Source organism: Emys orbicularis, chromosome 3 (genome assembly GCF_028017835.1).
Source record: "Emys orbicularis isolate rEmyOrb1 chromosome 3, rEmyOrb1.hap1, whole genome shotgun sequence".
Taxonomy (NCBI): Eukaryota; Metazoa; Chordata; order Testudines; family Emydidae; genus Emys; species Emys orbicularis.
This window is the reverse complement of record NC_088685.1, coordinates 129,998,829-130,024,737: the sequence shown is the minus strand read 5'-3', so window position 1 is coordinate 130,024,737 and position 25,909 is coordinate 129,998,829. Positions and strand designations below refer to the sequence as shown.

General features: G+C 45.3%; 1 protein-coding gene across 1 annotated transcript in view; it reads left to right on the top strand.

Moving 5' to 3' along the window:
* Positions 1-25,909, top strand: part of FRMD1 (FERM domain containing 1) — a 45,738-nt gene that overhangs the window by 6,508 nt on the left and 13,321 nt on the right. The window contains exons 2-7 of the mRNA XM_065401723.1: positions 2,671-2,761; positions 15,586-15,665; positions 17,734-17,810; positions 19,995-20,181; positions 22,814-22,969; positions 25,779-25,844. Coding sequence (XP_065257795.1) covers positions 2,671-2,761; positions 15,586-15,665; positions 17,734-17,810; positions 19,995-20,181; positions 22,814-22,969; positions 25,779-25,844 — 657 coding nt within the window. The remainder of the gene's footprint in view (positions 1-2,670; positions 2,762-15,585; positions 15,666-17,733; positions 17,811-19,994; positions 20,182-22,813; positions 22,970-25,778; positions 25,845-25,909) is intronic.

Sequence of the window (25,909 nt, the reverse complement as noted above, 5' to 3'; positions counted from 1 at the left end):
GTTTTTACTACTTTATTTTATCAAGAGTTGGTTGACAATTTAAAGAACAAAATTGGTGGGGGGGAAAATCAGTTGTCTCCATTTCACTAGCTTTGAAATTGAGCAATTTCTTGCGATGTTTTTGATTTTAAAAATCAAAACACCGTATAGAAGTCTTTTCATTTAATGAAAATCTGAGTTTTTCAGTAACCAAATGTTTTTCATAACCATTTCATTAAAGTTTATGATAATATAGAATTTTGAAAAAAATAAATTGCAAAAAAATAAAGTTGAGGAAAAATCAACTTTTTTCACTTTTTTTCATCTTTCAGAGAAGACAACTTTTCAATTAAAAAACCTTTGTTCAAACATTTTTCTACGAGTTCAAATGTTTTCCTTTGTATTTTTTACTTTATTGTTCCCTGTTGTATTTATATTATCTGCCATGCATCTATTAAACCCCATGCTGATCCCACCTGCAGGATCAAGAGCCAAATAATCTGAGTTAACTGCATCAAATCTAATATGCCACAGTTTATTCAAATGTGGTCACACTCCTGTCAAAACAAAATGTTTCACAGCTCCCTACAGCCCCCTAATCTGATCCTTCTCCCTTTAAAGTCAATGGAAAAACTCTCATAGACTTCACTGATGAAAGATGAAGCTCTCAGTGAGGGCAGATTTCTGTGCTACCAGTAATTGAATAGCTTTCAGTTTTAACTGTTGAGCCTCTGACTGGTATCTCAGCTGGGAAAGGCAATGGATTGGAGCTTCAGTTCTTCTCTCTCATAGGGCTGGGTGGTAAAACAGACACAGTGTGACTCTGATACTGAAAGAAACTCCCTGAAAGTGACAAGACACTGAAACCCTCACTCTGTCCCCACAAAACCAGAACAGAGTGGGGGACAGTGATCTCAGAAAGAGGGTGGGGAATAGGTCAATGATCAGAGGGTGACTGAAATAACCAAGAAAAGCAGCTGCTTGTTCCTCAGAGTGAGCCTCAGACATTCCCCATTGCATGATTGAATCATCTAGGCATATAACTCCCCTATCTCCTGTCAGCTGCCCCAGCCGCCAGCGCCTGCTCAGCTCATTCACCCTGCACTGCTACCAGCCGGTGGAGGACAGAGCTGGTGGGGCTGCAGCTGCCCAAGCAGCCACCCGGGGACACACTGCGCCCTGCAGCTCGCTCGCCATTCGCTGGGGAGTGGTCACAGCGCCACACATGCAGCCCCGGCTCTGCTTCAGCCCATTTGACCTTTATGGTCCATTCAGAAGCGTCTAGCAGTCTGGATTTGGCCTGTGCTCTGCCTATTGACTACCACTGTTCTAGAGGGATGCATCTGGTCTCTGGGGAACAGTGATAAATACATTTGCAATAACAGGTTTTGAAAAAAATCTACTTGCAGTGCTATTTAGAAGGCTGGCCTTAGCAATCAACTTCTGCCAAATTTTAAGTTTCTCGCCTTTATGGTTGTGAAGATAACCTTCCACGTGTGAACTGATCAGTACTATTTGCAGACAGGCAGCTCCAGTGTCTCTACTGCTGCTCATAGGTTTGCCCAGCCACTGCACAGTGAAATTAAAAAGATTCTTGATAACTTTACTGTTGCTGTTCAGATCTCCGTGGGTGATAAAATGTGGTTCTTGTCAGTTTCCTGTCATGCAGTTGCTGATTGGGAAATCTCTGACCAACAGCACATGCAGATGGGTGCTGGAGCTATTTGAGGAAGAGTACCCCCAAGAAAAGCTGCAGGAGTAGTTAGAGTGTGGGAATAGCAGCTGGGAGTCCCCATACATGGTGTTGGGTATTACCCTCCCCTTCGCACTAATTGACCATGAAACTTTTTTTGTTGCCATTTTTCTTCCCTGCTTATCCTCCATCTCCCTTTCATATCAACCTGTGGCTAGTAGGTGTCTGGTAAACTTTGAAGCTCTTAATAAAAAAAAAAAAAATCAGATCCCTGGTAGCTTATCTACAGAGCAACATTTCTGGAGGTGGCATTGTGTGTGGTGGGGAAGGGACATGAACTCTGCTGGGGGTCAGAAGTAAGATATGGTAAAGGGAACTAGCGAAGTAGCTTGATGGCATGGCATGGAATGAAGGAGTGGGCAAGAACCCCAGGTCAGTCCATGTAAGGCCACCTTGAAAATGAAGTGTTCAGTCTTTGTGGTCAAAACCATCTTCTCCACGCCTCAAAGTGTGCAGTATGGGTGGTGGTGTTTTTTGTTTTTTGTTGTTTCCTTCCTAGGTGAAAGTTTAAATCTGTAATTCCTCAAACCCTCCAAAAATTAATTTCTTTCTCCTTCTAAACAATGTCTTTGTTTTGCTGGCAATAAGTACAATACCGCAAGAGTTTCAGTACATGGTCGCATTTGCACAGCATGAATAGTCTAGATGACAGAGTTCCAGTCTCATTAAAAAGGATACAAATAGACTGGCACCTAAGTTCCATTGTACTGGGATAAGAGCATATACAAAGAGGGCTGGGGAGGGGGGGGGAAGGAGGACAGGAATACACTACAACAGTGCCTTACAGCAACCAAAAAACCCTGGCCCGAGAACTGAATTATGTGCTGTGATTCTGATCTGGCTGCCTTTGTGCCTGTTGATCACCTATGACCATGAAGAATTGTTCAGTGCCAGTATGTGTGGGCTGCCTGTAATGCTGGGTTGGTTGTTTCTTTCAGGTAAAAGCCACCGGACAGGAGCTCTTCCAGCAAGTTTGTGACTTAGTGAAGATTAAAGACCCTCACTTCTTTGGCCTCAGTATTGTTAAAAGTAAGCGAGCTCCATGCATGGAGACAAATGACTTGGCAAATGTCCACAGACACATTTGTGTATCTACAGTGTGTGTGCATATACACACACTGGCCATGCCTGAGTGGGAACTTCATTGTAATAAGATCACAAACTATGTAAATTATCCAAAGCCTTGTCAGAGTCCTTTGATCTTTAGTCCTTGAGCAGACATATTTGAGGCGGGTGGGGCAGGTATATTTAACCTTGTTCTACTCTGTTTTTCTATAACTACGTTGTTTGCTGACATTTTTGCCATTGATTGAATTTAAAGTGTCAGTTGTTGCACAGAAGATGAAATTTTAAATGACTTTGGGGTAGAAGTATTACATACCTTCCTAAGTAATAAATTTTAAAGAATGTGGTTCTCGTTAAACTCAGTGATTTGGGGCAGGTGGTGGGGGGAGAAATGAGTTTTGTGAATATTAACTGCACTTGGATGAAGTGATTTATCTGCAGAGACCTTTTGACTTAGTGGCTGTTTTTTGCAGGAGATTGCAGACCTGAATCTGCTAGGTGCTCAATGCTCTCAACTCAGGGGTTGTTCACACAAACACTTAGTTTTTCTTTGAATGATGGTCCTGACTGTATTCCACGGTGGGTGGGTTAGGCATGTGCCTGGAGCCAGAGAATTTGGAAGCAGATCTGTTGGCTCACCTCATGACTCCATCCAAGGTCATAAAAGGTGGAGCGGATCAACCCCTTCTTCGGTTCCTTCTCACAGCTGGATGATCTGGATCAGAACCTCCAGTGTCCGTAACTTCAGCTTCGTCCTACAAAATAAGAATTGGATTTAGTTTTGTAAATGGTTTTAACAGTTTTTATGGGTTATTTTTTAATAGTCTTCAGTATAGTGTCTTATAGATTTAGTCTCTTGGGAGAATACCCTCGCTTTCTGCCTGTGATCCTTCTTAGTTAGCAATGGCCACCAGCACCGCCTTGGGGAAGCCCACATCATGTTGAGGTGTGGTATCTGCTGATTGCTCCCCAGCTATACCTGACAAGGGCAGGAACTTCATTTCTGCAAATACCATGTGGCGAAGGCCAGGAGGCCCTCAGCCAACACAGGCTGGGGAAACCCCCCTGTACATCTGCCTGATTCAGCATGGAGCATGCCTCCTGCAGTGAAGTCCAACTCTAGTGCAGGAAACTCTCTCTGAATCTCCCGCCCCACCCTCCGGCAGGATCTTGTTGGGAATCTAGGAAGCACTCTCATAAGCATGAGACTTAAGTGTTCCTCTAAATTCACTTCAGAGAAGCCTGATTCAGCTCTAAGCAAGCCCATCAGCTCGGCCCATGAGGCGTTAGGGCATATTAAGTCCCAGAGGCACAACAAGAAAGCCCATAAGCATTGGGCTATATTGGTACCAGAACATGATCCAGTGCTGTTGTCATCCTTGGCACCTCCCAAACCCCGTGATTCATTGGCACTGATGAAGTCCAATCATTGTCAGTTTCAGGCATGGTCTTCCTCGATGGCTGCACCAGTTCAAACAAGTAGAACCCCTCTCGCGCTGGGGAGAACTGAATCCCTTGCTGCTCCATAGAATACTTTCAGTCATCTGCATCCAGAATCCCCTCCTCCATCTCCAGAGAGAGAACACCACCACCAAAGGAGTTGACCACTGAAAGGGAGTTTGTTGCCTGTCCCATATGCAGAATACAACTCCCCTGCGAAAGCACTGACAGTACTACCATTACAACCGGAATTAGCCCTTTTTCACCTATCCTATGTATCCTCCACCACCCAAAAGACCTGCACTTGTTTGGGGCCAACCTCCACCTCATCCAATACGGCAGTGGTTCTCAAAGCCGGTCTGCCGCTTGTTCAGGGAAAGCTCCTGGCGGGCCGGGCTGGTTTGTTTACCTGCCGCGTCCGCAGGTTGCGGCTGATTGCGGCTCCCACTAGCCGCGGTTCGCTGCTCCAGGCCAATGGGGGCTGCAGGAAGCGTGGCCAGCACATCCCTCAGCCCGCGCCGCTTACTGCGGCCCCCATTGGCCTGGAGCGGCGAACCGCGGCCAGTGGGAGCCGCAATCGGCCGCAACCTGCGGATGCGGCAGGTAAACAAACCAGGTCCGGCCCACCAGGGGCTTTCCCTGAACAAGCGGCAGACTGGCTTTGAGAACCACTGCAATATGGAGCTGTTGGTACCCCATGCCATGGGGTCCCTGTGACCACCTTTTGACCACTCCTACTGGGGTCCTTGGGACCAGTACCCCCCTGCAGAGTTGATCCGATCAGCTAAGGGAGTCACCCTTTGCCTCCCCTCTAAGGGGATGCTCAGATCTGCCCCCGGATCCTACGGTGGTGGAGGATCATTACATACTGGATCCAGTGGTTCTGCCAGAACCAGTAAGACTACCGTCTTCATCTCTGAACAAAGCGGGTGATTCCTACGTCTCCTTCTTCCCACAATGATTTCAGACAGTTCCAGGATCATCTTCACAGAGTTGCTGGAGAACTTCAGATTCCTCTTCAAGAGGTCCAGGACTCCCATGCAAATTCTTAGACACCCTCCACTCATCCAGCAGAATAGCTCTCCCCATTAATGAGGCCATATTGGAGTCAGCTAGGACAGTTTGGCACACCCCAGCCGCCTGCACTCCCACCCCCAAAAGGGCAGAGAAGCTTTATTATGTGCTGGCCAAAAGAGCAGAATTTTTGTTTTCTCACCCCGCTCCCAACTCACTGGTGGTTGAGGCTGTTTCTGAAAGGGCTAAACAGCAACATCCCAGGTCTGTGCTTACCAATAAAGAGGTCAAATGCCTGTATCTGTTGGGGAGAAAGGTCTTCTTATCATCTAGCCTCTAGTTCAGGATAGCCAATTACCAGGCACCAATGGCTAACTATGATTTCCTGAACGACTCCATGTTTGCAGAGTTGACTGACAGCCTTTCCCAGCAGGACAGAGCCTGTTTCCAAGCTCTGACAGAGGAAGGCAAAGTGATAGCTAAGACCACTCTCCAATCCGCCGTCGATGCCACTGATACCTCCTCTAGAGCTATGGCTACCGCCATCGTCCTGTGCAGGGAGTCATGGCTCCATGTGTCCGAGTTCCCTGGGGAGGTCCACAATACCATCCAGGACCTCCCCTTTGATGAATCGCAGCTCTTCAGCCAGAAGACAGACCAGTTTCTCCATGCCCTAAAGGACTCTAGGGCTACCCTCCACTCACTGGGGATATATACGAACACATCTGCCCCTAAGAGGAAGTTTCGCCGCCTATCATTCAGACCTAGGCGTATGGCTCAGCAGTTTTTCCATCAGAGACCCTATGAACCACCACGCAAGAGACAGTGTTCAAAAGAGCTGCTTCCCCACACTCTCTGCATCTCAATCTCAGCCCCCGTCTCGACATTATTTTTGAATGGGAGCTCAAGAGTTGCAAAATACTAAGCCCAGCACTTCCCAACTCCCACCCACCATTTGTGGGTTGTTTAGCACTCCTTCCCCCCCCCCCCCCCCAACATTGGGAGTGCAGTAACAATGGACAAGTGGGTACTGAACGTCCTCTATTCTGACTATAAGATAGAGTTTGCGTCCCTATGTCCTCCCTCCTCTTCGGGGACCGCTCTCAGGAGAATACCCTCAAACCAGCTGTGGGCTCCCTATTGCAGCAAGGAGTGATAGAACATGTCCCCCCTCAATACCAAGGGAACAGGTTTTACTCAACTTACTTCCTGGTACTCAAAAAGAAGGGTGTATGGAGACCAATCCTTGACCTCTGCCATCTCAACTGCTTCATTCACAAACTCAGATTTTGCATGGTTATGTTGGCATCTATAATCTCCTCTTTAGAAAAGGACATGTGGTTTACAGCTCTAGACATGAAAGATTAATCCCGCTCTCAGATACTTCCTCAGAGAATCTGACTATATTTTCTCTACATTGCGCTCCCTCTCAAATAGCGACCACCACCAGAGTCTTTACCAAGATATTCTTGGTAGTAGCAGCTCACGTCAGACGTTGTCTCATTGTCTTCCCCACCTCTACAAATGGCTCCTTGTTGCCAGGTCCCGCCAGGTAGCCTGTGCATCAACTTCTATGATGCTGCACTGGGAGTCAGCGTAAACACTGAAAAAAATCTGTTCTCACCTCAAAGCAATCTCTGGATTTCATTGGGGCCACCTTGAATTCTATGGCTGCAAGAGCATACCTGCCCAAGGACAGGTTGCAAACCATGATCACAAACAGCCCTCGAATACCAGTCAAGACATGTCTTTCTTTTAGGTCGTGTGGCCTCCTGCACCTACGTCACCCCGTTCGCAAGACTCCACCTTCATTGCCTTCAAACGTGGCTACAGTTGGGATATTTTCCAAACTGCCATTCCATGAACCTTATGGTAACAGTTCCGGCCAAGGTACTGTTTTCCCTGCTATAGTGAACAGATCCCAATCAGGACCATTATTACTGTTGCATCCCTATTGGGTTGGGGAGCCGCATGAATAGCCATACAGCATGAGGTACCTTGACATCTCGAGAGTCCAGGATGAACATAAATATCCTGGAGTTGTGAGCTGCCTGGAAGGCCTTTCTTCTGTTCATGCACGCTCGCCATGTCCTTATGATATCAGACAACATCACGACTATCTTCTACAAACTACATCAACAAGTAGGGAGGAGTGAGATCTGTCTCCCTGTGTGCAGAAGAGGTCAGCTTGTGAAACTGGTGAGTCAGCAGTCGAGTCACCCTGTCGGCCAAATGTGCTTGCAGAGACACTTCATGGAGTGGGAGCTCCACAACTTGGTATTGTGCAATATTTTATTTTAGCTCTGTGCAGAATCCCAACCAAGGATCTGTTTGCCTCTCAAGCAAACAAGAAATGCACGACACACTGCTCCAGAGGAGCCCTAGGTCGCCACTCCCAGGGCAACACTTTTGTTTTTTCCTGGGTCGAATCAGTTCAACTATGCCTTCCCTCCACTACCTCTCCTGTCACAAGTTCTGCGCAAAGTCTGGCAGGACAGACCACGGGTCATCCTGATCACCCCCTTCTGGCCCAGGCAGCTTTGGTTTCCCAGCCTCCTATGCCTGTCCTCCAGATTACCAATCATCCTCCCAAGGTTTCCCAAGCTCCTGACCCAATGGAATGGTATGATCAAGCACCTCGATCCACATCCGCTCCACCTCAGGGCTTGGAATTTGGGTGGGCATCATCCTTAGAGTGGTCATGCTCCATGCCCGTGTGAGACATCCTTTCTCATAGTAGAAAGGACTCTATTAGAAGATGTAATCTAGCTAAATGGAGGCACTTTTTCTTCTTGGGCACAGCAAAAAGACAGGAGAAGGAAACCAAGGGATTTCTATAGAAGCATGAAAAATGCACACTGCACAGATTACTTGGATTACAAATCCCCTTGACCTATATGTGTTGTGCGGATACATGAACACACATTAGTTCTTATAGTAAAGGGGAGGTGTCAGTCAGCAGCTCCATAAGGAGTTCTGAAATGTTTTTGAAAAGGTTTCAGTTTAAAAACAGAAGCTTCATATCCCAGTGTGGGGAGAGTTTAAAATAACAAAAGTTTTGTTTAAATATCATTTATGGTTTTTAGCTTCATTGTAAACTCTGAGTTCTGGATGTTGAGGTTTCTTTTCTGGATTTAACTGTCTCACTATCTAATGGACTGTAAAGATGCAGCTCCTTGCACCACTTTCAACCTTTCTGCTGCCCTCAACTGCTGAAAGAGAAACTGCGTTCAGGCTTTGGAAGATTTTCCTAATGAGGATAGGATTTTTCACCTCTTGGTTTTGTGTGGTCTATATTTTTATTAAAAGGAAGAGAACCTAAAATAGAAAGCGACTCAATTCACTTTGAAGAAATGAACTTTGCACCAGTTAGACTAATCTCCTTCCCCATCGAAACAAAGCACAACAATGGGGCAGACCAACAGGGTGCTGCATTAGAATGTGGCTAGGACACATTGCTCTTCTGCCACGGATCATACCGTGTGCTGGGCCTTATTCCCTCTGCAGTCTCTTGAGTGCATCCTTCCTAAGTGACAGGCCCTGAGCCTCCACTTCACTCCCGGCTCAGTCCCGTGACTGATGCTCTCAGATGGGGTCCCTAGACTTCAGCACCCCTGTGTCATGCTGCGACTCCTTCAGCAGGGCCAGTTTGGCTTGGCACCTTCCAGGATTCTTCTCCTCTTAGGAGCTTTGTAACCAGAAAACAGTGCAGTCTTTTCAAAAACGAAGTAGTATTTAACTGTCAACAGGAACACAATACTCAGATATGGGCTCAAGTAACAGAGACCTTCTAAAAACGTTAAAATGTATTACTGGCACACGAAACCTTAAAGTAGAGTGAATAAATGAAGACTCGGCACACCACTTCTGAAAGGTTGCCGACCCCTGGTTTACGCAGTAAAGTGCCTCCCACAGAGATGGTTGCAACTTCCTGAACACCCACACATTTGCAAGACGCTCCTTTTCAATAGTCACACAGCTCTTTTCCTGGGAAGCAGTTTTTTGCTCAGATATACAGGGGTGTGTGTGTGTGTGTGTGTGTGTGTCTCGCTTAGCATTGATTTGCACCAACACAGTACCCCGTCCTGTGTCTGAGGAATCCGTGAAGACCGTGAAGGATTTGTTAAAACTGGGCTTACCAGAACTGGATCCCGGTTCAGGGCATCCTTCAGTTCACAGAGAGCCTTTTTAAAATGCTGTTCAATCCAGATGATTCTGTCTGGTTTGCCCTTCTTATACAGGAATAGGAGCTACAAGGGAGCTAAAAGTGAGGTACAAATCTCCTGTAATACCCCAGGCTCCAGTCCTTAAGAGCCACCACCTTTGCAGATTCTGGCTTTGGCTTTGGCTACACTGGCGCTGTACAGCGCTGCAACTTGCTGCGCTCAGGGGTGTGAAAAAACGCCCCCCCCGAGCGCAGCGAGTGCAGCGCTGTAAAGCACCAGTGTAATCAGTGCCTGCAGCGCTGCACGCTCGCTTGGAGAGGTGGAGTACATACAGCGCTGCGAGAGCTCTCTCTCGCAGCGCTGGCGGCGCGACTACACTCGCGCTTCACAGCGCTGTGAAGTCCCGAGTGTAGCCAAGCCCTTTGTGTGACTACTACCCATCTTGTGTCCTAGATAAACCACCTCAGCCCACCCCCACTTTACGCTTCTCCACCTTTACAGGCAGTCCCACCTATCGAATGAAGTTGAGCATCGTCCTGACTTGGGGTATCTGTTCTGCCAGATATTACTTTAAAAAGTAGAAATGTCATCAATGTATACCAGGGCAAATCCTGCCATTCCCCTCCTTAGCTGATCTGCAGATGCTGAAAGGTGGCTGGGGCACCCTTTAGGCCCAAAGGTAAAACCAAGCCCTGTTTGGGGTAGTGAAAGCAGACTTAATTTTAGCCTTAATCCTAGTCCAAAGACCCTTGCCAGTAACTGAGGTCCATCATGGTAAAGGTGATATGTGCCGCTCCCCCGCCCCCAACTTGTCTAGAATCTTATCGGCCCTAAGCATGGGGCACATCAGACACTCTGTCATTCAGCTTTCTATAATCCACACAGAATCTGATCCACCTGTTCTCCTTGGGTACCAGCACCATGGGGGTGAGGTCCATGGACCGTTTGACTGCTTAATAACCCCCAGTTCCAACAGGTCTCTGATTTCTTTTTCCATGTTCTGGGCTGTTTTCCCAGCAACTCCAAAAGGGTACATCTAATGGGAGGTTTTTCTCCATCCGATGGTCTGGCTAGCAAAACTGGGAGTACAGTAGTTAAAAAGTGATGTGGGAAAGGACTGTGCCCTGCTTAAATTGCTTGCTGTGCATGGAACTTTGTGCTCCCATCAGTTCACATTTATCTCCATCCTAATCTCCGGAATGTCTGTGTCATCCTAATATTAAAATACACTTAATACAACCAGATTAATTAATGAGCCATTTATGGTTGCCAGTTCGAACAAAGTTCTCACTTTTAGTATTTTGCTGGTATTTTGCTCTCCTGATGTGTGGAATTCTTCAGTGGCATCAGTGCAAGAATTGTCCCTATAGGGATAGCAGAATATGAACACTGAGCACTGTATTTCCATGCTGCTCTGTGAGGAGACTGTAGTAATAAAAGTAAAATTAAAATAGAGACCGTCAGGAAATGTAAAAGTCAAGACTCCTACAATAGTACTAACTCCATCACATTTGAATACATGCGGTATTTTCTATTCCAGTTTTCCTTGATAAATGTTCAATTGAATACATATTGGGTCAGATGTGTAGCTGGTGTAAATTTGGCATAGCTCCATTGACTTCTGTGGCGCTATACCAGTTTATACCATCTGAGGATCTGGCCCATTTTTGTGGTGATAAATCTTTAAATACACAGGATGTGCAATATGCCAAGTTAATGTTGTAGAGCAACAACTTAATGTTTGCATTTCCTGTTTCTCTTTTTTTTTAAATGTGACGTGAAATCTTTACATTCCAATTCATTTTTTCCTCATTTAATTTCATAGAGTTTTTAAAGGTTGGTTGTGGGAGGAAAGCTTAAACAAACTGCACTGCTACAAACTATCTGGGGCAACAGATGGATTTCTTGGAATTACTGCACTGGTAAAGTGCAAACTACTAACTAGCGATTCTTCACTTGTGCTTCATGCTATGCCTACACTACAAGCTAGGGATTGGATTCCCCTGCTGGTGTACACACACTCGCGGTAGCTCTGTGGGAACTTCACGGTCAGTTTGTTCTCGATATGGCTCAGCCATGCCAGTACCCATGCTATTGTGGCTACGCTGCTCTTTATACTCACGCAAACTCATCGAGCTACCGCAAGTATGTGTACGTGAGCAGAGGAATCCTGCCTGTAGGTCGTAGCGTAGACTTATCCTAAGAGGAGCTGGCGCATATGTGCGTGCACATGCATCCTTGTGGCGGCCAAATCCTGACTTGTGTAAATTGTCATAGCTCAACTGAAGTCAGTGGAGCTTTGACTGCTTTCTCAGTTGGTGTATCTAGCCTGTGTGTATAGTGAATTATATTAGATTTCACCTGAAATGGCGAGACTGAATTTCTAAGCAATTCTTTCCAGTTCTGTTCTTAAATGGGTAGAGTTCAGTGCCCACATCTCTGCTGAACAGAGATTGCATCCAAACCAGAGGCGATTTAAACATCTGACAGATCTGTAAACTTCACAACTAATCCAGTTTAAAAAAAAAAAAAAATACAAAAAAAAACCTAAGGGTTGGGGGAGCCTTTGTTTTTGTAGACTGAGGATTATACTGCAGGTTGGCATTCCGACAGTATTAACTTAATTAAGCAGGAATGTGATGCTGCATTCCTGGACTGAGGGGAGGACTGCCACGATTCCAGGCTACACTGAGATGAGGGGGGAGAAACAAGAAGGGGAGGGGACAGTGGGGGAGGTCACTTGTTCAGGCTGTTTATGAAATTTTGAAGTTGGACGCATGTACTTAAAATATCACGTACGCTGTTCAGAAAAACGTATTAATTATCAACTGAACACAGTTGTCTGTATTGCCCTAACCTGACCAATAGGATTAAGTTGTGACCCAGGTTATAGGTACTCTGAAATTATGGCTTCTTGTTGGGTTTATCTCAGCTGCTGTTTTACGCCTTGTCCAGGCTAAAAGTCTTAACAATGTCTGTGACCGGTTTCCATTATGGTTGACCTCCAAACATGGTTTGTGTATGGATGCAATGTGGCTAAAACTCTTAGTAGCCACGTCCAGCTAACAGTGTTTCAGCCCTGCCGGAGGCCTAGGTCTTCCATGGTTGTCTTCCTGTAATCTGTTCAGCACACTTGGGGACAGGAAGGGGATACTAAGTGTGGATGGGACAATCCTAATAATCTTTGTGTAATTTAACTGCTTTGGCTGCTTCTCCTCTTCCCCAGCTCTCTGTGACAGATATAAAGCCCCACGTGCTTCTGGTGTTAAACTGAATGCATGTCCTCCAGACACTTCCCCTCCCCCTCCCCTTCTGAGGCAGTGTGGGATACTTGCTCAGATTTTTCCCAGAATGCCCTGATAAAAACATGATTGGGCAGCATGTCGGATGCACCCAACACGATTGTGATGTCAGAAAAGCTGCCACATAGGCCCAAACTGACCCATGGAACGTGAAGGTCAATGTGCTCCACCCAGTTCCAAAACCATGGTTAAAACCTGTAGTGTGGACAGTGCCTTTAACCATACCTGAAATCGTTCCAGACGCCGCTTAGGTCCACATCTAATACGATGTGACATAGTGTGATCAGAAATGTTTCTTAACAGAGCAGTCTAAAATGAGGAGGGGTAGCCTATAACAGAGGAGTCATCTGAAATTGTGGGCCCCATGTAGGATAGGATTGCGTAGCCACACACATTGCTGCGTCATTGTTCCTGCTTGAATTGGTCACATAATTGTGCTCCAGAATACAAACATTTTGTAAAGTCTCTTGCCCAAGATTGCAAAGAAACTCTTCAGAGTGAACTATTGTTACCTATGTGGTGACAGCCTGAAACAACAGCCCCTAAGAGGCGTGGACTGCCTCATGCATTTCAATGGGCCATTAACACTGAAGTCTAATGGGAATACTTTAAATGTTATTGTTAACTATTTCACTCCTGTCCTGGTCATCTTAGCACAAGCATCAGCTAAGGTGCTTCTTCCACTGCTGTTAGACAGAGGGGTAGATATTGTGTGGGAGGTGCCAGCCATTTGTGTGGGAAGGAGGAATTCAAACCACCCTTCCTTCATAAATTTAAAATCAATTTTGCGGCTGCTCTTGCCCAAAAAAGGGAGGGAAAGATAAGATGCAGCCTCTCCCCAGTGCCAAAGGCCTAAACTGCCTCCTAGTTGTCAAAATAACAAAACTTCCATATCCTGTGGAGTGCCAAACCTCCTAATTCTGTCTTCCCAAAACCTCCGGTCCCCACACCACTGGCGACACCTGCAATGCTACTAAACGCTTTTCAGCACAAAAACCTGTGGTATGCTGAGTGTTTGAGGGCAGCATACAAGGAATAGAATTTAATATGAACATAAATAACAAGTATCAGAGGGGTAGCCGTGTTAGTCTGAATCTGTAAAAAGCAACAGAGGGTCCTGTGGCACCTTTAAGACTAACAGAAGTATTGGGAGCATAAGCTTTCGTGGGTAAGAACCTCACTTCTTCAGATGCATGTCTTGCATCTGAAGTGAGGTTCTTACCCACGAAAGCTTATGCTCCCAATACTTCTGTTAGTCTTAAAGGTGCCACAGGACCCTCTGTTGCTTTTTATAAATAACAAGTAGTAGTTTACGGACTGGGCTTGATTGTTGCGGGTGAGGGTAACCGGCAAGGAAACAGGACTTGTGGGGGAGGGGAGTGCTGTAAATCAGGGATTTGTGACATAATTTAGGGGTCACTTTCTCATAATTAGGGTCTCCTGTGCCATCTACAGACAAGACTTCCTGTCATAGTAATGTATGGAACAATGCTGGCCAAGCATGGAGGTTACTTTTTGTGGGAGGGGGAGGGTTTGTTTGTTTGTTTTTAAAAAAACCACCAAAAACCTGCTACCTCTGTGTTCTTAGCTTGAACTTGTTTGGAAAATAGCTGTGATGTAATCCAGAGCAACACTGGATAACTGTTTTGAACCCTCTTGTGGCTAGAATGCTTCATTCCATAGGGTAGGCAAGGAAAGGTATCAGTGTAATCTACTATTCTTTCCACACAGTTGCTGGTTATGCCAATTTGCATTTCCTGTTTTTCCCCTTCTTCAGTTCAGCTTTGAACATCATAAGCCAAAGCTTCAGAGGCTCTTCCACCCTCCATTTCAGGTCTTCCAGGAACAAGATCTTTTCCTTGGTACTTATGTCACCTGTCAAAACACTTTTTTTCCCGAGTGAGACCAGGGAATAGAGTGACTAGTCACATGAATGTGGCTGCTGGAATTACCTGTGTAGCCTGAAGTACTCACAAGTCGTCTCTTGAAGACTTGAGAAGGGTCAAACACGTTTTCACTAGCTGAATTGCATTTGTTTTTGATACTTTTGTACATAGTGTCACTTACAAAATTCTAGATTTTTTGAAAGGCCCACAAAGTGATTTCAAGACAGCGGTTGTCCAGATGGCCTCCCTTCATCCCCCACCACCTATTCTCTTAGCTGGAGAACGTTCCAACCATTCATGGCAGGCTGGGTTCCTCCATTTCCAATCCAGTTGCTCTAATCGTGTAAGAGAATTTGGGCTAGAGGGGAGATGAACCAAGCTTTCAGCAGAGGGAGTTTGGGTGTGTTGATATGTTGTATTGGGGAGGAGTCGTCTCTTGTTTTTGTGTGAGGGGGCACAATCTGGTCAGAAATACTTGGAGGGAGGAGACTCTCCATTTCATGGATAGGGGATGGTATATAACATACCAGCTCTGGTAAGAAGGGAGGTTGCTGAAAGTTTCCTTTAAAGACAGCGTTGCTCTATTAATTTGACAGTAAGGTTAGCTCAACAAGCTGGCATTTCTCCCTTCCATAATGGGTTCACCTCAAGAAGCGAGTATTGGGCTTGATTGTGCAAGATGCTGAGAAACCTCCACTACTGCTCAGCACCTATAGGGGTCAGGCCTATTTATGAGCTTCCTTCCAAGCCCATGTCCCAAGCAGCGTACAGCTGGAGAGCAAAGTCCCATTTCCCACCACATCCCTCGCTGGTGCCTATCTAGTCCTGCTCTGGGGTTACATTTACTATAATTCACGTGCACTGTTGGAAGACTATGAAAACTATCTCCAAGTAATTGTCAGATGGGAATTTCGATTTCTGAAACAGCCTTCGTTTCCTACCAGTACCCCCTTCTCTCTCTCTCTCTCTCTCTCTTTCAGACAATGAATATGTATTTATGGACCTGGAGCAGAAGCTTAGCAAATACTTCTCGAAGGAATGGAAGAAAGAGACGAGCAAAGTAGGTCAAATGTGGTTGTATTTCAGAGATTATTAACTTTGTGATGCTATGATTACACCATGAAATAGAGGCCTCAAACTGAAGACTGTGGAGCACTTGCTGGTGGTCTCTGGTGAGCTGGTTGGTCACATGGAACTGAGTCTCGTAATTTCCAGCTGCTAAATTGGATTAAAAGAGGGTAAAATTACATTAAGTACTTTACGCTGCCACATAAGCAACTGCTGTAGCTGCCACCGGGGTGTTGTTCAGGTGCCCATAGAAGGGGATGGGGGTCAGTGAGCCACTCTCTTTTGAGACTAGTTGCTCCATGGAAAGGTTTGAGAACCCCTGCTGTATAAAACAGAGCAGCCTTTGGGTAAAATGACCTTGCACGGCTACTTGTAATAACCTGTGTACCACTGTGCATTTGACTATGAAACACAATGGGGGCTGGAGTTGCGATTCAACAGAGGTGTGTGAAAGAACAGCAGTTGTAGGGAGGAAGCATTTTTTTATTAAAAGGAGTCTTGATTTCTCTACGCTAGCTGAAATGTCAAGAAAAATCATGTGAAATGAATAAAGCATGTCTGGCTTGTCCCAAACAACTATTCTAAAATAACATTGTCAAGTCTTTTTTTTTTTTTTTTTTTTATTAGAAGTTTAAAGATCAAGTCCCATGCCCAGTTGTCATCTTTTTACATCAAAACAAAATCTTAAGAGCTGAAACTAACACGAATGTTTTCATTAAACTACATTGTTAGGCTCCAGACATGTTTGTATACAAGTATTGTCTGTTACACCTCTCTAGGAAGATACTTTGCTCAGCAAGTGAACTTGCGGTTTCTTCCACCTCGAGAGCGATTTCTGATTCTAGCAGTATCCCCCATTTTAAGTACAGGAAATATCTCTCAACACAGTATAGCATCTTCCAAATGAGAATAAGCTTTCAAAATGCGACTAATGGAATTTGCTACTGTGGCACCAGTTAGGGCAACATGCCTGTGTAGGTACTCACGTGGCCCTCCTCACCGTAGTAACTGAGCGCCTCGCAGTCATTCATGATCTTTATCCGTACAACACCTCTTCTGAGGTCGGAGAGTGTTTTGATTCCCATCTGTAAAATGGGGATTAGACCCAGAGAGGCTAAGTGACTTGCCCAAGGTCACACAGGACATCTGTGGCTGAATATGGAATTGAATCCTGGTCTCCTGAGCCTCCTGGTTCAGTGCTGAGTTGGCTAGCTCCCTCCTCCTTATCCCTTCATTGACAACAAAATGGTATCCTTGCGCACTCTGCAAAATGATTAAGTGTTGTGACTGGATTTTTTTTTTTTAATGAATTCCTTGGCGATGGAGTTGTTACTGTTGGTACCATAGGTGTGCTTGACACATTATGTATGTAAGCAGATGGATCTGTGACCCAACATACGCTTGGGTCTGCTTATGTGAGTGAAGTTACATACTGACCAGACCTCAAAATAGACAAAGCAGAGAGGGGAAGGAATGCGAGACTTCAACTCTGTCTTAATTTTTATTGAAAAATAGATATTTGGTGCTCAGGGGACTTCCCCTGTAAGGGAGGTCACGGTTTGAACAAAAAATCTTGACAGTATTCTTTTAAACATCTGTAGTTGTAGTCTGTGAAATTGACATAGTGTCTCCCTCGAGTTCGTGGCTATATGGTGTGAATAACCAAAGCAAAGGGTTTGCCCTGCCAGCCCAAAGATCAGTAGCAGCCTGGAATGCCTCAGCCTTGGTCAGGAAGGGCTGAGCATATTGCAGAGGTAAAAGGTTTAGTCTTTTCCTGAGAGTGGGGCTGAGGGCTGGTGGCATAGGGTATAAGGAAACAGGAGAGCTTGGATGCTTCATTTGTGTCTTGCCATGGCTGAATGTTTCATAGTGTCTCATTGATAAAAGCTCCCAAGACAATTGCTGTACAGCTAAGTGTTGTGAATAAAAAAAAGAAAATGTGGGGAGAGGGTCTGGAGTGGGGAACAATGGGCAAAACACAGAATAGTGGGGAAGATCATGAGCCTCTGGGCTCATGGGAAAATTGTCTAATGCTTTCTTTTTCTCCCTTTGCCCTAAAGGGGACAGAGAAGTTCACCCCTCCTTTTGTTGCCTTCTTCAGAGTACAGTACTACGTAGAAAATGGAAGGGCCATAAGGTAAATCTGTCCAGGGTAACAACTTTATTTTTTAATAAAGCTGTATTAGATGGAAAAACAAAAATCTATTTCCTTTGAAGAGCTCTTTCCTTCTCTCTGTGGGTGCTGTAGTCCTAAAGGCATTCTCTGGAGGTCAATAATTATGTCTGTCAGTACATCCTTTTATCCAAAGGAGTCGACTTCCATCCTGGTAGGATTCAAACTGAGATGCTTTTCAGCTAGCTTTTTAAAGCGCCATGCGCCAATAATTTAATGTTGCTGCTTTTTAATTGTTTAGCATCTAAACAATTGTAAGGCTGAAGTTAGAGAAGTTATTACAAAATTAACAGTGAGCACCCTCAAGTTTGTTGTTCTGCTATCTACTCTCCATCCTCTCACTCACATGCTTTGATTTAGCTGTTGCTCTTCTTCAAACTCCCCATCCATTTGCCCACAACAACTATGGCAGCCTTATTTTCATATGCTTTCCACAGCCTGAACTTCAGTCTACAATAATTTTCCCCCTTCTTCCTCGTTCGGAAGGCTTAACTCTTTTTTATTTCTCTCTCTAGATATGGATGTAGGTAATATTTATTAAAATGCAGCCAACAAACCTCTGATTGTACGTACAAGATTAAAAAGAAAATCAGACCAACACTGGCAAAATGATCATAGAAATTGTTACTCTGGGATACAGCCTAGTATTTTTCCTTTGGTAACTTATTTTATGTATTTACTGTATCTGAGCCATGCGCATGCTGGCTAATTTGGAAGTGGACAAAAGGAATGACTTGTGAGTTATAGAATTTTGCATTTGAGTGGGTTCCATTCATGTGGAATATAGGATGCACACCACTACCCTTCCCTCCCCAGGCAGAACAAAGGATGATTCAGTTAAAAATGAACAACTGACAGAATGTTTTTGCATCAGCACTGCTGGTGTGGTTCTGGCCTCAGGGCAAACCAAGAGCTGGAAGCATTCAGGTGGATTAATGTCAGCATAATCTTTGCTCCATTTAGGCATTTTGCTGTCCTCATCTGAGTAAGGCTTTTTTATTTTCCTCTTTGGACTGAGGGGAGAAAGTTTCCCTTTGAAAGTTTCTCTCTGAGAGGAGGAAGTTTTTCTTACTGCTAAAAGGAGACTTCCCAGTATTGTTCACCTTCCTCTGGGTATGTCTACACTGTAATTAAAAACCTACCACTGGGACATGCCAGCTGACTCTGGCTTGCAGGCTTTGGGCTAAGGGACTGTTTAATTGTGGTATAGACAGTCAGACTGAGGCGGGAGCCCGGGCTTTGGAACCCTGCAAGGTGGGAGGGTCCCAGAGTTCAGGCTGCAGCCCGAACCCGAGAACATCATCTACACCGCAAGTCAGCTGGCACAGGCCAGCTGCAGGTTTTTAATTGCAGTGTAGACGTACCCTTTGTACCTCTCCATTGGCATCACAAGCTTCTTTCCTCTGCAGTAGTAGTAAAGCAGAGAGAGGTGCGCACAGGCACATCCATGCAATCATGGGGCTTCTTTAAAACACACACACTGAATCAGAGTCCTAGAAGGGAAGTCTTGGTTCTGTGACCATCTATCCATCTATTTATCATATGCTCACCTTTCCCTAATAATATCCCCATTTAGTGCTCCTGCAAGACAACAAAAGCAAATTCAAGGTTCCTGCCATTATTATCTACCTCCCAGGTAATTCACTGATCTAGTAAAGCACTTTGAGAGCCTCAGCTGGAAGGTGCAATACAAAAGCAGTGCCAGTTCTAGAGAGGAAGGATGGACTTTTGGTTGAGACACTGGACTGGGACTCAGGAGATCTGAGATCCTTTCCTGGCTCTGCCACAACTTCCCATGTGACTCTTGGCACTTAATCACTCTGTGCCCTAGTTCCACTTCTCCCCAAAAAAGTGATGATAAGAGTTCCTTTCTTCAACCTTTGTCTATTTGGATTGTTGAGACTGTAAACATTTGAGGACAGAGACTATTCCCTACTGTGCCTAGTGCAGTGGGCCCTGGTCTTGACTGGGGCTGTAGATGCTACTATAATACAGAGAGTAAATGACTATTTAAAAATGCAGTTTATACACATCAGTGATTCCATACATGTGTCCATTCTCGACAGTGAAGCTGCATGCGACTGGCCTTACCTGAATGTGATCTCTCTTTGCTCTGGCTTAAATACAGCTTCTCTCTGTATTCTGCAGTGACATGGCAGCGCGGCACCTGTACTACTGCCATCTCAAGGAGCAGGTGTTGAGGTCTCGGTGCCTCCACAAAGAAGAAATCTACTTCCTGCTGGCTGCGTACGGTTTACAGGCTGACTTGGGCAACTATACGGAGAATGTCCATGTTGGGAAATATTTTGAACCTCAAGCCTATTTCCCACAGTGGGTAAGTTTTCACCATGAGAATGAGGCAGAATCGTCTGCAGTTGCAGCAGGGACTCCCCAGGCTCTGTGGCTGTATGTGGGATGAATCCAACAGGCCTCAGTGGAGAAAAAAGCCCTATGTGCTTCCCAGTCTGAATCCAACAGTTAAATGGCAGATATTTTCAGAAATAAATTGCATTGAAATGCATTTGCTTTTGCATCCTAAGATTCTCTGGAAAACCTCAAGGGGCTGAAGAAGAGTGAAACTATCTTCAGTACCTTGGCCCCATCATATTTACCTGTGGGGTGGACTGAGCTCGGTGTGGGGTGGCAGTACATGAGGGGCAACACCAGTTGGTCAAAACAGAGAGAAAAGGACTTCTCACTCTGGCTAGACTCAGCTGAGAATTTCATTGTGATCCCTCTGTGTATGGTCTCTTGGCCACTAATTGGTCTTGAGTTACTTGTGTCTCATTGTCCAGTGCTTCTAGTATGTACTTTAAAGATTTCAGTTTCCATGCTCCATTTTTACAGATTTTGGGGTGTTTGGGGACAGTTTGGTGGTTTTTCACCTCCCCACCCCCCCCAAAAAAAAGTCTTAATAGGTTAATTTGAATTGTGACTATCATTTTGAGCGGAAATGGTTTGCCTTTTTTAAACCTGTTATGGTGACTAACTCTGCCTGAGGGCAATGACTGAACCAGTCACTTGTCTTCTGGCCATTCAGTACCTTTGGAAGGAGCGCACAAACATGCAACGTGCAGAATGCTTCCTGCACTGTTTCCTACTCTGCTGTTACGCACGGATGCAAAGTGAACCACCACAGTCAGTGAGAATGCAAGTAAATGACAGGGAGGTAGAGGATGATGCTCTGGACTGGGAGTCAAGAAGTCAGGGTTCTACTGGCTCTGCCTCCAACCTGCTGTGTGTATCCTTGGGCACGTCTCCTTACCTCTCTGCCTCTGATTCCCCTCCAACCCCAGCTGTTTCCAAGCATCGGGCGGGGGAAGGGTTCAATGCAGAAGAAACGAATGGCGTCAGGAGGCAGGTGTGGTGGAGGCAGGGCAAGTCTGGACTTTTATACTCCTGAGCCCCAAGCTACTTCTCCTCCCACTGTGCACAAATACTCCTTTTTCCCTGGCAGAATTCTCCCCACTGGACTCTCTTCCCCCACCCTGGAAATTGCAGTTCCCAGATGACATACACCTGGCATTACGTAGTTTCCAAAGGGTTTAAGAAGGTGGGTCTGACAGGGACTGTTCTAGGGCGGCTATCAATCTTTTTAATCTTGCAAACATTGCAAAGGCCAAGGCTGAGCACAGCCCAGCTGCACTGAGCCACAGGCCCAAGCGAGCGTGTAGATGATTTATTATTACAGATAGCAAAATCTGGCATCCAGGGGGATGCTTCTCTCCCTGTCCCCAGGGTACAGCAGGGAGACACTGCATGATCTACTTCTTTAACAGTATCTCATTCAGATCGGTGGCCGAAGGCTACTGCAACCCAAGTAATGAATATAAAGGGTGGAGCTGCAGGCTAGCAAGTGGGAAATCTGGCTTTGAACTCTGGACTTGGCTCCCAACTATAGCCTCGTGATGCTGTACAGCTGCTGGCTGATAAGATCAAGAGTGACATTGACAGAGCTCAGCCTTCTTGGTAGGAGGATGATTATAGTCACATGAGGTCTGTGCACAGGGAAAAGCAGGGAGTTTGTATAAGAAGGCAAAAGGAAGAGCTTAATAAAACTATGGAAAAGGCTCTGTTTGGTCACTGTCCATATCCCTGCTTGGGCAATTTGCTCCCTATTGGATATTCTCAAGTGCTTTGCACAGTCTAGTTTTAAATGTCCTGTGTAATGGGGCTTTGTGAAGAAGCAAGTTTAGCATAAATTTCTTCCTATCTCTGTTGCAACTGTTCCCAACCCAGCCTTTCCTATGTGGGGGAAGGCTTTAACATTACCCTAGAATAGTGCATTATTCTACAGTAACACATGGCTGAGTGATCTGAGCACAAGACCGGGAGCCAGGAACTCCTGAGCTGTAAACTCTGGCACTCATTGGCCCTGGAAACATCACTGAACTTTGGTGCGAATTTTCCCATCTGTAAAATGGGAGGATAGTAATACTTGCCTACCTCCATAGAGGCAATGAGAGGTGTATTTAGTTATTGTTGATAAAGCACTGTGAAGATGAACACTGCTAAATAAGCACCACGTGTAATTATTATTGATGCATATACTAGCATTTCTGCAGTGTTTTGGGCCGTGGCTGCAGAATACTCCAGTATTTTAGGTAGTATTAGATAGCTGCCTGTAAGTGTTTAGCAAAACTGAAACCTGAGAAGAATTGCCAGGACTAGAGAATACAAATATTAAATACCAAATATTGCGCTCAGGTGTTGCATGTTATGATTTTGCCACATAGTTAAGGAGGGACCTATTCAGAGACCTTATTTTCTAATATCTTTTGGGCAAATGTAAATGCTGGCTCTTCAAGGAGAGAGAGTTCTGTGAACTTACATTGCCTGGTGTGGTGTTCAGGTTAACTGGGAAAGAGCTTCCGTTTCCACTCTTGTTTGGTCCTTGCTGTTGACCCAGCTGCCTCCTGTTGGGATCGTTGAAAAGCTGCTGACCATGTCTCTTTCCTTTGTGGCAGATAATTGCAAAGAGGGGGAGTGACTATATCTTGAAGCATGCTCCAGAGATGCACCAAGAACAGCAAGGTCTGACCACTAAAGATGCAATCCTGAAGTTCATTAAGGAGTCCTGTTTGCTGGAAGATGTACCTGTCCATTATTACAGATTACAGAAGGTTAAACAAACAGCTGCTTATTTCATCCTTTTGTCAAAGATGAATGTGCTGCTGGGTTTCTTTTCACTTTATAAATGTTGTGCCTCTAATGTTAAAAGCAGAGGCTTTGCCACATGTGGGAGTGAATCCATTTGTATCTGGGGAGGTTCCACTGATGTGCACAAATACCGTTCCATGGCAGACTCATTTGGTAGAGAGAGGAAACACCTTTTAAGTTCCCAGCCTTTGATTCACAGCCCCACAAGTAGGTCAGCCTCCCTTCTCTAAGAGTAGTTTGGAGTCTGCTCCCATTCCATTCCACACTGCTCTGTGTGATGCCACAGCAACTGCTGCAGAGTATTTTTGGGTGCATCTGAGGACTGGCTGAATGTGGAGTCGTGGGAGGGGAAAACACTGAGAAGCCATATGTTGTCAGATGAGGGAGATTGATTGGGGGAGGGGGAGAGGATTGTTGAAAGGATAATCAAAGGGGTCTGTCCTATGGCATTCAAGTGCTGTGAAAAAGTGAAAGATTATTTGTATTATCATAGCACTGAGAGACCACAGTCATGGCCCGGGACCCCTTTATGCCAGGGGCTTTGCAAACACAGGACAAAAAGACAGTCCCTGCCCCCAAAGAGCTTACAGTCTAGCGCTGAGTGTGCCCAAATAGCAATTTTTGTACCTCTTTGTTCTTGGTGTGCGTATTTTTCAGTTGTTTTTTTTTTAGTTAGTTATTTTATTTCCTTTTTGCCACCTACTCCCTCCCCTCCAGTCTCCCCAATTGCTGTTTGCTCCCAGGCAGATGATGTTACAGGATGGGGAGGTGAGGAGGTGCCTCTTGCATTTTGACTTGATAAGTGACCTACTGTAGGCAATGGAAGGGCAATATCCAGAGTCAAAGAGCACATATTCACCCCTGGGTGAGTTTCCTTTCCCACTTAGGCGAGCCAGGTCCTAGGAGATGCACAGGGCTTTTCCTGAACGCACGCGGGCCACTTTTCCAGAGCTTACTGAATAATTTGAAGGCTTCCTGATCCAGTCTGTCTTTCTGTGCTGGTCACATTCAAGCAAGGTTATGTCCAGGAGACACCAAAAGCTTGAGGCCTGTTTCGTTCCATTAAATCTCTGAGATGCTCCACTTACGGGGAAAACATCAAGAAGAAAGTTTCAGGTTCTCTACAGGAAATACGTTCCAATTTGGGCTCAGATTCTAATGATGTTGATTTAACCTCTCCTAAGCCACATCCATTCCCTCATCTTCTCCCTGCTTTGACTCTAATGCCATTAATGATCGTCATAAGATAGTCTGGCTTGCACTTGAAGGCTATAAGAAACGCACTGGCAGGATGTGATACAATTTATGTCCAGAGGCATGACGGGTGTGAAATCGGTTGTCCTTAATACCTGAATTCCTGTCTGTCTTGAATTGTAGCATATGTTAACTGTTACATACATTGCTATGGCCACAACACATTGTCCTTCCCGCTGCCACCTCCACCAGAGAGGCAAGAATACTGGCGTGAGCAAGTTTATCTATCCATCCATCGTTGGATTATGAAGCACCAGCCCATTTGGACAGTATGTCAGAGGAGCTAGCTGCTGGTGACTTGTGTGGCAGTGCATTGTGCCAACTCATGGGAGATCTGAGCTTAAGAGCAGTCTCACATCTCCTGGTCTCTGGGCTGGCGAGGCTCACATCTGTTTCCTACCCTGTTTCCCCTCTTCAGGCCAGTTAATGAATTAGATAAAGCTGACACCTTTCAAACCATTTTTAATTAGACGTCCACCTTCTGCCTCCCTCTCTTTTACCACCCCCATCCCCAGCAGAAGGACAGTTAAGTATAGTTGCATGAGACCTGTATCTTAACCAGTGCAGGATGGGAATAGTGGAAGGTTTAATGTTAAGGTCTGAGCTTTATATCATGGTTTGGAGTTATTCTGTTTGTTAGTTCCCAAGAAATTCCAACCCCTCCTCTGATAGGGGAGGTGTGTGTGACTCTGTATCACTGGCATGTCCTAGGAGGTATATGTTGCTTAAGGAAATAAAAAGAATCCAGAACATGTTTACACGAACTAATCTCAAATAGAATAGAACTGTCAATGATACAGCACATGTGTCCATCAAGGTGCAGCACAGGTACAATAGGATAATGATCCTAATAATCCTTTAAAAGCCTTAAGTATAAAACTATGCTACAGTATATACTGAGGTCAGAGAAAATGCTAAAAAGCTAGACCCAAAGCTGCATTAACCAACATCAAGCCATTCCACCTATGGGGCTTTATTAACCCCTGCTGCTGAACTGCACCTCCAGGTTCCAGCAGGGCCACTAGTGGGAACATTTCTGCCCTGGCAAGGAGGTGGGACAAGCGGACCTAATAACAGTTTGTTTCAGTCTCTACTTCTGTGCTGTGCAGGTGGGGGTGTTCCTGGGGATAGCAGTGGAAGCAGATTGAAGTAAGGGGCGATCGGCTATGAATAACCACTTTGTTAAATAAATGACAGTGCTCTAAATTCAGTAAAGCCATTGGATTCCACTTCAATGACTGCAGGTTGTCTTAGGTGTTCAGTATGTGGTGCAAACTCTCAAGACCCCAGCATGAGAAGAACTACACAAGTGAGATATTTAATTCAGTGTTTTTCAGTGAGGAAATGGACGCACAAAAATAACCCAGCCAAACGGGGGAAGGGGGAGAGATGAAATTCTAATAACTTGTGCTGAATTGGGATAACCTTGCTGTGGCTCTGTTACAGTACCTATCAGTCAGTGCGGGTCTCTGTGTGTATGGGCTACCTTTTTGACCTCAGACCTTTATGTTCTTGTAGGATAAGAAGGAAGATCGCCCAACAGTTGTCCTGGGCCTCACCCTTAAAGGAATTCACATCTATCAGGTAACCGAATGAAATGAAAGCTATTGATGTACCATTAACTCCATCTAGCCCTCAGCACTCCCTTC